The sequence below is a fragment of the Protopterus annectens genome, chromosome 2.part1 (genome assembly GCF_019279795.1).
Source record: "Protopterus annectens isolate FY-2018-M chromosome 2.part1, PAN1.0, whole genome shotgun sequence".
NCBI classification, from domain to species: Eukaryota; Metazoa; Chordata; order Ceratodontiformes; family Protopteridae; genus Protopterus; species Protopterus annectens.
The window spans coordinates 972,538,785-972,554,498 of record NC_056729.1 but is presented as its reverse complement, the minus strand read 5'-3'; the positions used below and the strand labels follow the sequence as shown (position 1 = coordinate 972,554,498).

Here is a 15,714-nt window from a genome sequence, read left to right as displayed (position 1 = left end):
GTTATTCATCTCCCTTGTGTTGGGGAAAAGTACAGTACCTTTGTGTAGGCGCCCCTGTGGGTCGTTGTCATCGCGATTGTTATCCTCCAAATCTTCACTTTCCCAGTCCTGAAAAACAACGGGTGTAGTTGCTGGGTCAAACGTTTGACCGTTCGGTCCTTCCCAGTCCACTCCCCTACTTCCAGAACCGTGGCAATGTGCAATGCAAAATGCATTTCTTGCAATGTGGTTATGATGCATTGGAAGCTTCATGTAGGTCAGCTATGACTGGCGCAGTCATACGTAGGCATGCTTGGCTGAAGGAACAATCTCTGCCAGACCATGTTAAAGCAAAGCTGCTGGATGCTCCGCTGGAAAAGCAAAAGTTATTTGGCTCCACGGCTCAGGAGGTCCTAAAGAAATTTGAGGAAAAGGCAAAATCCGTACAAACAGTCAAAGATTTTCTCCAAGTACAACCACCAGGATTCAGCAGGAATTGGCCTTCCAAGAATTGGTCCTTTCCAGACACAGAGAGGTTTCAGAGAGGCAAGAATAGGCGTGCCAGAGGTAGAGGGCAAGCTAGAAGCTCCTACAGAGGACGTCAATGGCAGCCTCCCAACCAGAGAGGTAATGCAGGACCTTCAACTGCTGCACAAGGACAGGCTCAATGACTTTACACACCGCCAACCAGGGCTCAATTGGAAGCACCTTTGGGTGGAAAGCTTTCTTTATTCTCAGAAAATTGGCACAGTATTACAAGGGACAAATGGACACTACAAATAATAGACAAAGGATACAGGTTTCATTTCCACACATTACCAAAAAGAAAGGGCATGCCAGACCTGCCACCGAATCAAAGGGCAGAGGCTTTGAAACAAATTTCCAGCTTAATGCAAATGAAAGCTATAGAAAAGGTTCCTCTCTCAGAACAAGGCCAAGGATTTTATTCCAGACTATTCCTTGTTCCAAGAAAAGAAAAACAATGGAGGCCTATTCTCGACTTGTCCACACTGAATACTTATCTCATTGTGCCAAAGTTCAAAATGCTGACTCTACAGCAACTCCTTCCCATGCTGGGCAAGGGGTCTTGGCTGGTAACTCTGGACCTCAAGGAGGCATACCTGCATGTCCCTATCAGACAAAGTTGCAGAAGACACCTCAGATTTCTTGCAGGGTCAGAGCATTATCAATTCTCAGCATTGCCCTTTGGCTTATCTACTGCGCCCAGAGTATTCACAAAATGCCTGGCATCAGTAATTGCACACTGCAGACTTCAGGGGATTCAAATATACCCATATCTGGACGACTGCCTTATACAAGCGGACAGCCAACAAACTTTGGTAAAACACTTGAATTATGCCATCCACCTACTTCAGGCCTTGGGATATACAGTCAACCTTCACAAATCAAGACTTGTTCCATCCCAAAGAATAACTTTTCTGGGTGCAGATCTAGATACAACCACCCAAATGGCCTTCCTCACAGAAGAAAAACAAAGTCAACTACCAGATTACTTCAAAAATCTGACAAGCAAAACCCAGCTGACTGCAAGGAAAATCCTGCAGGCCCTGGGTTACATGGCTTCTTGCATCCTTCTGATTCCGCAAGCAAGACTACATATGAGGAAACTACAGTGGGACCTAAGGAGTTTATCGACTCAGCATAGTCACAGCCTGGAAACTTTGATACCACTCATTCCATGCCTTCAAAAGGAATTTCTGTGGTGGGCTCAAGCAAGCCAGTCAAACAGGGGTCTGCCTTTCAGCAAACCAATAGCCAGCCAAACCATTACAACAGACGCTTCAGACCACGGATGGGGAGCGCACATGGAGGGCAGATGCATTCAAGGTCTATGGTCACAAAAAGAGCTACGCATGCACATAAACCAAAAGGAAATGCTGGCAGTGATACATGCAGTCGAAGCCTTCAAACCCTTTCTGCATCATGGCCATCTGCTAATAAGGACAGACAACACCACGGTTATGTGGTACATAAACAAGCAAGGAGGCACCCATTCCTATCCTCTTTGCAGGCTATCAATGAATCTATGGGAACTTTCCTTGAAACTCAATATACAGCTACAATCCCAGTTTGTGCCAGGGAAAGACAATATACTGGCGGACAGCTTAAGCAGAAATATCATGGATGCACACGAATGGATGCTGCACCCAGACATCTTTCTACAGATAACACAATCATGGGGGAGGCCGGACTTAGATCTTTTTGCCTCCACCCACAATCATCAACTGAAGAAATTCTGCTCAAGGACATACCACCCACAAGCATGGAAAGTGGACGCCCTCTCTTTCAGCTGGAGAACTCTAACAGTGTATGCATTTCCACCTCTCCCATTAATGACCAAGGTTTTACTGAAGATCAGGACAGAGCAGCCAAAAGTGATGTCCTTCAAGGATGCATCTGCAGTCCTAACATATGGGTTGTCCTGCCTCAGGCAGCCCTTCGGTCGGCCGGATTCCAAAGTCTGGGTCTGGCCTCGGCTGATGTCGCACTTCACCCGACGTCATAGCTGCTGTTTATTGCGTATAAAGGCATCAGCCAACGCCATTTTCCTCAGTCTTTCTTGCCGCGTGGTGCCCGAAGCAGAAGCTGTTCGCAAGTGCCGGTCGGTCAGATCCAGAGATTTCTACTACCGAAGACTTCTAAAAAGCTAAGTACCCCATTGGGGACTCTTTCTTGCCTCAGCCGATGTCAGAAAAAGTAAATAATTGTTTAACTTGTGGGAAACAAATACCTCATAAGGATTTCCACTCTTACTGCCTTCTTTGCTTAGGCCCAGACCACGACGTATCAGCTTGTCTAGCCTGTGCTTCCTTCAACCGACGGACACTTAGACATCGGTCGGAGTTTGCAGAGGAGTTTTTTGGTCCCGCTTTTGCTTACAAGATGCCATCGGAGACTCCGACTACACAAATAGCTAAAAAGCGCAAGGAAAAGGACCGACACTCGCGGTCCGCGGTTTCGGTTGAAACCGTGGTTAGGCCAACCGCGAGTGTCTCGGTTTCGGCTGAAACCGAGTCCTCGGTTCTTCCTTCGGCCGAAAGCATGCCTCCTATAGCCGAGGCCTCACGGAGCATGGTCGAATCTGCTACTGATATTACTGCTACAGAAGCAGGCACCCAGGATTTGTCGGATACTATTCCCTTAGACATATCTACCCCTGCACGTGGGGATGCTAGACCCCTTGCTTCTATGTCCATCAAGGCTTTTGCCAGGGCTAAAGCAGCTAAATCTTCTAAGGCCTTGCCTGCTAAAACTCCCCCACATAGGCCTACCTCTAGTTCACAAATACTCAGCCTGGCTGAGGATCTCATTTCTTTGATCAGGGGATCCCAACCTCACCCAGTCAGGGCCTCTCAGCCCCCTTCAGATAAGAGGCCTAGGACTGAGCCCCCGGAACCTGTCTCTACAGACTATTCCTCGGAGGACTCTGACATTACAGACCCTCAGGAAGGCCCATATTCTCCTTATGAGGATTCTGATGCAGAAGACTCCATTCCTTCTGCTTCTCCTCCTGAGGAATTTTCTTTTGGGGAAACCTTACATGCTATGAGGGAGCATTTCCAATGGCAGGGCCAGGATTTTTCAGATTCAAGGAAAAGGCTAAGGACTTTTTTACATTTACCACAGCATAGGCCTTTAGCCATTCCTCCAGTACTAACAGTAGTTGATGATGCATTTAATGATGCCTGTACTGCTCCTGATTCTCTTCCTCCGGCCCCTGCCAAGCCTGACAGATATTACAGGGTCCCGGACACACACTACCATTTGTATAAGGCTCCTGTTGCAGACCCCGAAACCATTTCACAGGGCCCGAAAGGTGTGGTAGCTGCTTCTGCCAAAAACACTCTTCCCTCTGATAGGGAATCTAGAGCATTAGAGAGATGGGGTAAAAAGGTTTATAGTTGTGCTGCTCTTTCGGCTAGGGCCTTAAACTGTCAATTTCACATGATTCAGTATCAGGAATTTTTGTTAGACCAGCTAAATAAAAAACTGTCCTCTCCTGAACCTATAGACCGCAAGTCTCTTCAGGATTTGGTACATAACTCTCAGCAGGTCAGTAACCATTTCTTAAAATGTGGCTATGATGCACTGGAGGCTTCCTTTAGATCAGCTATGACTGGAACAGTGATTCGAAGACATGCATGGTTAAAAGAACAATCTTTACCAGACCATGTTAAATCAAAACTCCTAGATGCTCCCATGGAGAAACAAAGTTTGTTTGGCTCCCCTGCACAGGAGGTTCTAAAGAAGGTGGAAGAAAAAGCAAAATCTGTCCAAACAGTCAAGGATTTCTTACAGGTCCAACCTCCGAGGTTTATCAGAAATTGGCCTTCGAAGAATTGGTCCTTTCCAGACAGCTCCAGAGCACAGAGAGGCAGAAATAGACGCCCAAGAGGCAGAAATCAATCTAGGGGTGCCTACAGGGGACGTCAGTGGCAACCTACCAATCAGAGAAGTACTGCCACAGATTCAACTACAACCACTTCCACAGGACAGACACAATGACTTGGCTCTGATACCGCCTACCAGGGAACAACTGGAAGCTCCCTTGGGCGGAAAGCTAACCTTATTTTCACACAACTGGCATTACATTACAGGAGACAAATGGACTTTTCAAACAATAGAAAAGGGCTACAGGTTTCACTTCCACACTCTACCAAAAAAGAGGGGAATGCCAAACCTACCACCAAGCCAAAAAACAGACGCTCTAAGACAAATCAACAACTTACTAAGGATGAGAGCTATAGAAAAGGTGCCACCTATGGAACAAGGCCAAGGTTTTTACTCCAGGCTTTTCCTAGTACCAAGAAAAGAAAATCAATGGAGACCTATTCTGGACTTGTCCGCACTGAACACATACCTCATTGTTCCAAAATTCAAAATGCTGACCCTCCAGCAGCTTCTTCCCATGCTGGGCAAGGAGTCTTGGCTGGTGACTCTAGATCTCAAGGAGGCATACCTGCACGTCCCTATACGACCAGATTGCAGAAGATACCTCAGATTTCTTGCAGGATCAGAGCATTATCAATTCTCAGCATTGCCCTTTGGCTTATCTACTGCGCCCAGAGTATTCACGAAATGCCTGGCATCAGTAATTGCTCATTGCAGGCTTCAGGGAATTCAAATTTACCCATACCTGGACGACTGCCTAATACAAGCGGACAACAAGGCAAAATTAACAAAAGATTTGGAAAATGTCATACAACTATTGCAAGCCTTGGGATACACAGTCAACATGCAGAAGTCAAGACTAGTACCATCCCAAAGGATAACATTCTTGGGGGCAGAACTGGATACATCAACTCAGATGGCCTTTCTCACAGAAGAAAAACAAAAGCAACTACCAGGCTATTTCATGTCATTAACAAAACAAACTCAGCTTACTGCAAGGAAAGTCCTGCAAGCCCTGGGTTACATGGCATCCTGCATAATATTGATTCCGCATGCCAGGCTACATATGAGAAAGTTACAATGGTACCTAAGGAATGTATGGTCTCAACACCAGCACAGTCTAGAAGACCAGATTCCAATAATTCCATGCCTGAAGCAAGAATTCCTGTGGTGGGCTCAGGCCTGTCAGTTGAACAGAGGCTTGCCTTTCCACAAACCACAGCCAAGCCAGACCATCACCACGGACGCCTCAGACCTAGGATGGGGGGCTCACATGGTGGACAAGTGTATTCAAGGCCTATGGACCCAAGACCAGCTGAATCTACACATAAATCTAAAGGAGATGCTGGCAGTGAAATATGCGATCCAGGCATTCAGACCACTCCTTCAACAGGGTCATCTGCTGATAAGGACGGACAATACCACAGTCATGTGGTACATCAACAAACAGGGAGGTACACATTCATATCCTCTATGCCGGATGGCAATGGACCTGTGGAATGTGGCCCTGAACCTCAACATTCAACTTCAGGCCAGATTTGTACCAGGAAAAGAAAATTCTCTAGCAGACACCTTAAGCAGAACTACCACGGATGCTCACGAATGGATGCTGCATCCAGATATTTTCAAAGCCATAACAGAGAAATGGGGACTACCACAGATAGACCTGTTTGCCTCCCCACACAATCACCAATTGAAGAAATTCTGCACAAGAGCATACCACCCACTTGCTTGGAGGGTGGACTCACTTTCCTTCAGCTGGAAAAACCTGACAGCATATGCATTTCCACCTCTTCCCTTGATGTACAAAGTTCTACTGAAAATCAAAGAGGATCAACCAAGGGTAATTCTGATAGCTCCAGACTGGCCGAGGCAACATTGGTAGCCGCTACTGAGAAGCATGTCTCGGACACACGCATGGCATCTACCTCTATGTCCCTTACTACTAACACAGGACAACTACAAGATCCTACATCCAAACTTGAAAACACCGCAGCTAGCTGCTTGGAATATTGCATAAAACAAAATAACCCAGATTTATCCCAGAGGGTTAAGGATATTATCCTGGAGGCACGCAGACCCTCCACAAGGAAGACTTATTCAGCCAAGTGGAAAAGATACCTCATTTGGAGTGCAGCAAAGGGAGAAAATGTCTCTTTGGCAAACATAGCACACATCCTGGAATATTTAGCAGAGCTGTTCCATAATGGCCTGTCTTACTCCTCCATTAAGATTCATGCATCAGCAATTTCAGCAGCATACAACTTGGATCCTCCTGTCTTCTCTCATCCTCTACTCAGGCAGTTCTTGGGAGGAATCAAAAATGTAAAGCCTCCAAGGAAACCACCTTTACCTACATGGGACCTCAACTTTGTGCTGGAAAAGTTAACTCTTCCCCCTTTTGAACCTGCAGCAACAGCAGAATTACAATTCTTGTCTTGGAAAACTGCTTTCCTACTAGCAATCACTTCAGCAAGAAGGGTATCTGAGTTACAGGCATTAATGGCAGTACAACCCTTCCTTATCTTCCATCAGGACAGAGTCTCTGAGAACCAACCGTACCTTTATGCCAAAAGTGGTCTCCAGAGTATCATTGAACCAAGCGATTCATTTACCTACATTCTTCCCCAACCCACAGAACAGGGGGGAAAGACTGCTACATACCTTGGATGTGCACAGACAATTACGCTACTATTTGGACAGAACTAAGACCAGCAGAAAAACTGACCAGCTTTTGGTAGCATATGCAACAGGAATGCAAGGAAAAGCAATTTCAAAACAGACAATCTCAAAATGGATAGGAAATTGCATTTGTTTTTGTTACTCTTTTCATCGAAAGACAACTCCTGATAATATCAGACCTCACTCCACAAGAGCTACAGCCACCACTACAGCTTTCCTACGAGGAGTGGCTACCAAAGACATTTTAGAAGCTGCTACCTGGAGCTCCGTGCATACATTTGCCAAGCATTACAATCTTCCTTTATACTCTAGATCCCGAGCAGGTTTTGCAACTGCTGTTTTGCAAGGGATCTTAACTACACCATCTTTATCTTAGTGCCTCCTCCCCCAGTTTGGCTATGGTATTCTACCCATATGTTAGGACTGCAGATGCATCCTTGAAGGACATAGTACAGTTTTGTACCTACCATAAATGTAGATGTCCGATAGGCATGCATCTGCAGTCAGGATTACCCACCCTCCTTCCCCTCTGTGGTACTCCTAGGTTACTTACCCATCTTTTAGCTAGCTGGGGGAATCTGTTATGGTGTATTTGTTTGTATATATGTATATATATATATATATATATATATATATATATATATATATATATATATATATATATTTTTTATATTGTTTGCTCTCTACTGTTTGGAATTATTTGCATTTATCCAAATTTAGCCTTACTAGAGGGCACCTGGCATCTGGGGCAAGAAACAATGAGGAAAATGGCTTCGGCTGATGCCTTTATACCCAATAAACAGCAGCTATGACGTCGGGTGAAGTGCGACATCAGCCGAGGCCAGACCCAGACTTTGGAATCCGGCCAACCGAAGGGCTGCCTGAGGCAGGACAACCCATATGTTAGGACTGCAGATGCATACCTCTCGGACATCTACATTTATGGTAGGTACAAAACTGTACTATTCTGATAGCTCCGGACTGGCCAAGACAGCACTGGTACCCACTGTTAAAGAGCATGTCACGCACGAAACCATGGCCTCTTCCTCTATGGCCACTTCTACTGACACAGCACAATTACAAAACTCTGCATTCCAACCTGAAAACCTTGCAACTAACAGCCTGGAAAATACCTTGACTCCTCCTCAGGACAAGCTATCCCAGAGAGTGAAAGATATTATTATGGAAGCTCTCCGGCCTTCCACAAGAAAGGCATATTCAGCAAAATGGAAAAGATTTCACATTTGGAACACCACAAAGGGCCTAGATGCGACAGTGATGAACATGGCACATATCCTGGAATACTTGGCAGAAATGTTCCACAATGGTCTGTCTTACTCTTCCATTAAAATTCATGCTTCAGCAATTTCAGCAGAGTACAATACTGATCCATCTGTCTTCTCTCATCCTCTCCTAAGACAGTTTCTAAGAGGAATCAAAAACATCAATCCTCCAAGGAAACCACCTCTACCTACTTGGGATCTTAACTTCGTGTTGGAAAAACTAACACTGCCTCCCTTTGAACCAGCAGCATCTGCGGAACTACAGTTCATGTCTTGGAAGACTGCTTTCCTTCTGGCCATAACCTCAGCAAGAAGAGTATCTGAGTTACAGGCCCTTATGGCAGTACAGCCATTTCTTATTTTTCATCAGGACAGAGTTTCATTGAGAACCAATCCTACATTTATGCCAAGGTGGTATCCAGGGTTTCATTAAATCAAGCTATTCACTTGCCTACCTTCTTTCCAAATCCACAAAACAAAGGGGAGAAACTTCTGCACACCCTGGACATACACAGACAGTTGCACTACTACTTGGACAGAACTAAAGGTTACAGAAAATCTGACCAGCTGTTGGTAGCATATGCTGCTGGTACACAAGGAAAAGCAATTTCCAGACAATTTCAAAATGGATAGGAAATTGCATTCGTTTTTGTTACTCCTTTCATGGAAAAACTGTGCCAGCTAACATTAGACCTCATTCCACGAGAGCCACAACCACCTCCACAGCCTTCTTAAGAGGGGTGGCTACCAAGGACATTTTAGAAGCTGCTACATGGAGCTCCGTGCATACATTTGCCAAGCATTACAATTTACCTTTATATTCCAGATCCAGAGCAGGCTTTGCTACGGCAGTCCTGCAGGGCATTTTAGCTACACCATCCTTTACATAGTTCCTCCACCCCAGATTGGCTATGGTATTCTACCCATATGTGATGACTGCAGATGCATCCTTGAAGGACATAGTACAGTTTTGTACCTACCATAAATGTAGATGTCCGATAGGTATGTATCTGCAGTCAGGTTTACCCTCCCTCCTTCCCCTCTGTGGTATTTCTTGGGTACTTACCCCTCTTATAGCTAGCTGGGGTGATCTATTATGGTGTATTTGTTTTTATATTATTGTGCATGTTTGGATTTTTAAATGCATCTCTCCAAATTTAGCCTTCCTTAGAGGGCACCTGGCATCTGGGGTAAGAAAAACTGAGGAAGATGGCGTCGGCTGATGCTTTTATACCCCAGGCGCTCTGACGTCAGGGAAAGTGCGACATCAGCCGACGCCGGACCCAGACTTTGGAATCCGGCCGACCGAAGGGCTGCCTGAGGCAGGACAACCCATATGTGATGACTGCAGATGCATACCTATCGGACATCTACATTTATGGTAGGTACAAAACTGTACTGTAGAGTGTAGGTGAAGCAGAAATGTTGACCAGTAAAAACAAAATCTCATATCTATTAGCTCTTCATTACAGACTGATAAATGTTTCAAATCTAAGCTTATGTCTGGGTACCTAAGTTAACAGATGTATCTTATAATGTCTTGCCTTGTATTTCAGCAAACTGTTAAGACAAATCAAACTGTATTTATTACAGTGTTCAAGGAGATTATTGTATTCTGTTTCCCTTTTAGTTTTCCAAGTCATTTACAAGGCTAGTATAGTATGAGTGATGAGATTGTATTAGGCGTTCGGAGTTCATGGGCATTTTTTGCTCTCTCTCTCTCTCTCTCTCTAGGAGGAGTAGAGTTGAAATCATTTCACTATACAGGAAAACATTTTTTTAAGAAGGAATTTGTATGGTTCCTTTCCACTCCTTTGTAAAGCTGCGGTGGTACAGTGGTAGTGTTGTTGCCTCACAGCCAGAGGTTCTCCTGTTTGATTCTTGGCTGGAGTGCCTTCTGTGTGGAGTCTGCATGTCGTCCCTGTGGTCGAGTGGCCTCCGAAAGACATGCGTGAATGGGTGCACCTTCGCTGAAGGGTGTGCGTCGGGCTGGCATCTCGGCACCATAAAAATCTACTGCCAATCATTAGTGGACCGGAGTTCCACTGTGGCGACTGCTAACCGGAAAAAGCTGAAAAGACAAACAAAACCTTTCCACTCCTTTGTAGTAACACTGATTTACACACCTATAGCCTGGGTGCTGAAAGATGATTTTATATATATATTTTGTCTTTAACATAGTCATTTGCTTTTATTGTAACATTTCTGATGAGTTTTGAGGATAATTTAACTAGCGCAAAGTAACCTTAAACTAGATAACAGAGATCTGTGGGCTCTGATGCTCTTCCTTCCTGGGGATAGGAGAGCACAAAACCATCAAAGCTGAGATGTTCATGTGTAAAGTAATGGTTGGCAATAATGTACACTGTTGCAAAGCAGAAAATGAGAATGTGTTATAAATTAGAAGTGCTGAAATGAAAATCGTGTGCAACTTCATCTGCTCATGGAAGTTTTTTATATTTCAGAATATTCTCTGGAGGATTCAGATTTTGATGGGCTAAGTGACATTACAGTCAGTTCTGTCCACACTAGTGACTTATCGTCATTTGAAGGAGAGAGTGAAGAAGAAATCCCTGTGTCTGACAGCACTGAAGAAGGAGAAATAACTTCTGGTATTGTATTCTTTTGTACAAGTTTATGATTGACTTAAGCTTGTTAATTTTCATATCTGTTTTATATTTTAACTTATTTTTGGTCCTTTTGTATCTTTCAAGCCAACCCCAAACAGTAATGATGATGCCCGCATTTGTGTCCTGTCAGCAATCTGCATCATTTTGTTTGGGGGTGGGGTTTCACCCTTTTCTTGTGAAGTTTACCTTTTTGATATTGAACCTCGTTAGGATTGCAGTGGAGGATGGAGATCAGTTTGTGGGTGCTAGTTGTTAACAGAGTCTAAGAAATGTTGTAGTTATAAACTTTTGGATTTGATAAAACATGCACATGTAGAGTGCCCAGTGCATGCCTGCTTAACATGAGTGCATGCATTTGTGTATACCGTTTGCTACTGGACAGTGTTCAACAGAGCTACTTCCTGGGCTCCATCTAGAATAATTTTTACTGTTGGGAACCTCATGCCATCCTCTATGGTGGGCTCCGTCCCTTTGTCCACTAAGCAGGTTAGAACACATGTATGATGATGTGTGCTTGTGTGCGTGTGTTTGTGTGCACGTGTGTGTGTGTGTGTGTGTGTGTGTGTGTGTGTGTGTGTGTGTGTGTGCAAGCGCTTCTGTGTCTGTATATTCGTAGTTTTATCTTGATGCAGTGGTGTCAGCAGGATTATGTTCAAGTGTTTAACTTCGGTATTTTCTTATATTTGGCTGCAGACATAATTCTGACATACAACATGGCACACATTGCTGAATTTATATTTTATTCTTTTCTTTGACCAGTAGTGTAACAGCAACCACTTTGTCTTGGACTGTAATCTTTTTTACACATGTAGGTATGTATGTATGTATGTATGTATGTATTCATTTATTTATTTGTTTGCTTGTTTGTTAGCTGGGTAGTTAGGCTGGCCAGGGACCATTTTTATCTATGACAAGACAAAAAGCAGTAGGGTTACAGACAAAATAAATGCAGTATGGTGTAGTTTAGCATTCTACATAGGGTGGCACAGTGGTGCAGAAAATAGTGCTGTCACGTCACAGTAAGATGTTCTCCGGTTCAGTTCTTGGCTGGGATACCTTCTGTGCAAAATCTGTATGTCTTCCTTGCTTTTACCAGTTGTCCAGGTGCTCCTGTTTCCTCCCACATTCCAGAGACATGCAGTAGGTGGATTGAACACTCTAAATTGGCCACAAGTTCATAGGTTGATAGGTTGGTACTAGGCTATCAGCCCTAGGGCCTATACAAGCCTAGCCATAACAATTCCCTGGCTATTTCTTCCCACATTATTTACTTTCCTGGACCCCTGTTACAGTGTGACTGTGCATGTGTTGTATGGAAGAACGATGGCAGCAGGTTTAGCCACATGACAGTGTGAACCTTGGCTCTAGATGATGCTCACTACACCCCAATCCTATGTGCAAAAATTGGCAAAGGGGTTGTGGGAGGGTGGATAGATGGATGGATGAATGGGTAGATGTAGATAGGTTAAGAGCAACTAGAAGACTAGAGAGAAAGCAACAGAGCAGCAGATAATAAAGACAACAACATTCTGATTAACATGCAGACAAAGATGAAATAGTGATATCAAGAAGACCATGAATAATATAACCCATAGTGTGATCTAATTATGAAAGTACACAGTTTGCTGGCTAAGCTCTAAAATTGAGAATAAAATAGGCTTGTAATAATGAGTCTCACTATAATAAGCATGTTTAAATACAAGGCATAAACACAATTTCCTATGTTAATCGCCTCAAAGCCCTATCTCTATACTATGTCTCATAGAGACTACTGACAGGTGATCTATGTCTGGCATATAAGGCATCATTGGATTCTGCTCAGATGAATCTTTTACACATCTGCAAAACAGACAGCATCAAAACTACTAGATCTCCAAACCTAAATTTTGCTTGTGACGTAAACAGAACATGTTGCAGACACAGATATGTATCTTACAGAATTAAAGTTGTCTGGAATAGGCTTCCCATCCATGTGAAACAAAGTCAGTAACTAATCCTGTTTGAGTATGGGAAATCAAAAATCACCAACATCTGTCTGAAAGTTGTGTGACAGAGTTTATTATGCTTATCTGTGTAAGCAGGTTTCAACTAGTTGGGCAGTCTTCCTGAAATATTTTCATGTAGAGGTAGAATAATGCTGGGTCTTTCCAGAGTAAGGAAATATTTGTTTAACATCTGCAATATGTTCAGGGTCTAAGCCTTTGCATTCAAGTTATTTGTTTATTTAAGTCATGATGAGATGAAACTAATATTATTTTCTAAGAAGAAAGCATACATTAGACACAAAATATGGTTTGTAGAAACAGAAACTGTTTCCAGTTTTAAAATTTTGTATTTTAAAATATGATGAAAAGTTTTCATATGTTCATAGGTGTGCACTAGGCTAACAACAGCTTTATAAGCCTAGCCGTGCAACCCAAGTTTGTCCCACAAGTTATATATTTTAGATGTTATAGTTATTGGTTATGACATAATTTACTGACTGCCTTTGTCCATCAGAGACATAGGTGCCAGACCAGGGGTGAATTTCTGATTTCCCATAGTCAAATAGGATTAGTTACTGACTTTGTTTCACATGGATGGGAAGTCTATTCCAGAGAATAGGAATTCTGTGGGATACATATCTGTGTCTGCAACATGTTCTGTTTATGTCACAAGCAAAATTTAGGATGTTCATCGTGTTTCACTGTTGCAGTCATTACAATCGGGTTATCCTGCTAGCAGGCTACCCGCAGTCGGCCTGAATTCCAAAGTCTAGGTCTGGCGTCGGTTGCTGTTGCCTCCTCCCTGACGTCAGTGCACCAGGGGTATAAAAGATGCAGCCGACGCCGTTTTCTTCAGTCTTTCTTGCCGCGCAGTGCCTGAAGCAAAAGCAGTTCGCAGGTGCCAGTCGGCCGACTCCTGAGATTTTCAAATTCGAATTTCAGATCCGAAGTCTTCATTAAAGTCAAGTACCCCATTGGGGAAAATTTTTTCTTGATCCAGACTAATGTCAGAAAACGTTAATAATTGTATTTCTTGTGGGACGCAAATACCTCATAAGGATTTTCATTCTTACTGTATTCCTTGCCTAGGCCCTGATCACAACATTGCTAGTTGTCGGTTTTGTGCTAGATTTAACCAACGTACTATTAAACGTCAGTACGATTTTGCATTTCATTACTTTGGCAGAAGATTCAATTATATAATGCCGTCGAAACAGCCGACTACTGGAGTTTATAAAAAGCGCAAAGAAAAAGAAAAGGACAGGCATCCGAGGTCCAAAACCGACGACGAGGCTACCGCTAGGCCTGTCACCGGTTCTCAGTGAGGCGCTTTCGCAGCCCCTGACGCCCGCCACCTCAGAGCCACAGGCCGCCTCCGACTCCCATGTGGAGCCGACTACGCCGCTGGAAACTCAAAGCATTGGACACTCGGAAACTATTCCCTCAGATGGGTCCAGAGCCACTGAGCAGGCATTGGCTTCTGAGGGAGTTTTCAGGCCTACACAGTTATATGTGAAACCTACTTCAGCTTCAAAGGCAAAGACTAAAGCAGCTCTAAAGACAAAGAAACAAGTACAGCATTCTCCTGGACAGGCCACCATGCCTAAAAAACAGATGCTTAAAATGGCTGAAGACCTAATTACTTTGTTCAGGGGTTCCCATCCCCCTCCTGATAAGAGGCCTAGGCAAGAGATAGAATACAAATCTTCAGACCAGGTTTCCATTGCCTCTGATTCCTCTTCCGAACAGGAATATTCTGTTCCTCCCTATGAGGATTCTGTTGCTGAAGAATCTATCCCTTCAGCCTCTCCTCCTGAGGATTATTCTTTTGGGGAGACTCTGCATACTATGAGGGAGCATTTCCACTGGGAGAGCCAATATTACTCAGAATCCAAGAAAAGGATCAGAGACTTCCTTTTATTACCTCAGCACAGGCCCGTTGCTATCCCACCTGTTTTAGACATTGTAGATGATGTATTTTCAGAGTCCAGTCTATCTCCAGACTCTTTACCACCAGCCCCTGTTAAGCCAGACAGATACTACAGGGTTCCTGATTCACATAAATTTCTTTATAAAAACCCTGCTGCTGACCCAGAAACCATCTCTCAGGGTCCCAAAGGGGTCAAGGCTTCCACTGCAAAAAACCCTATCCCCTCTGATACAGATTCTAGGGCCCTGGACAGATGAGGAAAAAGATTTATACTTCTGCTACCTTGGTTGTAAGAGCTTTAAATTGCCAATTTCATATGCTTAAATATCAGCAACATCTTATGTCACTGCTTAAACAGAAAATGTTAACAAATTCAGAATGTGCAGAAAACAAAGAAATGCAGGATTTATTGCATGCAGCTGAACAAGTAGGAACGCATACTTTGCAATGTGGTTTTGATTCTCCAGAGGCCTCCTGCATGGCCGCTTTTACTAGTTCTATCATTAGGAGGCATGCTTGGGTAAAAGAACAGAATCTGCCTGATCATGTCAAAGCAAAACTGTTAGATGCTCCATTACAGCATGATACTTTGTTTGGTGTTAAAGCAGAAGAAGTGTTGAAGAAAATGGAGGACAAAGCTAAATCTATGCAAACAGTCAAGGATTTCTTACAGATACAGCCTCCCAGATTTAGCAGGAACTGTCCTACAAAGAATTGGTCCTTTCCAGTGTCAGACAGGCCACAAAGAGGCAGATACAGATGCCCCAGAGGCAGATCACAGCCCCAAGGCTCATACAAGCCTAAACAATGGG

The 15,714-nt window shown here is 43.8% G+C and overlaps 1 protein-coding gene across 1 annotated transcript in view; it reads left to right on the top strand.

Annotated features, from left to right (window-relative positions):
- BOD1L1 (biorientation of chromosomes in cell division 1 like 1) overlaps window positions 1–15,714 on the top strand; it is a 2,284,811-nt gene that overhangs the window by 632,156 nt on the left and 1,636,941 nt on the right. Inside the window, exon 5 of the mRNA XM_044062584.1 lies at window positions 10,823–10,969. Within this exon, the coding sequence (XP_043918519.1) occupies window positions 10,823–10,969 (147 nt within the window). The remainder of the gene's footprint in view (window positions 1–10,822; window positions 10,970–15,714) is intronic.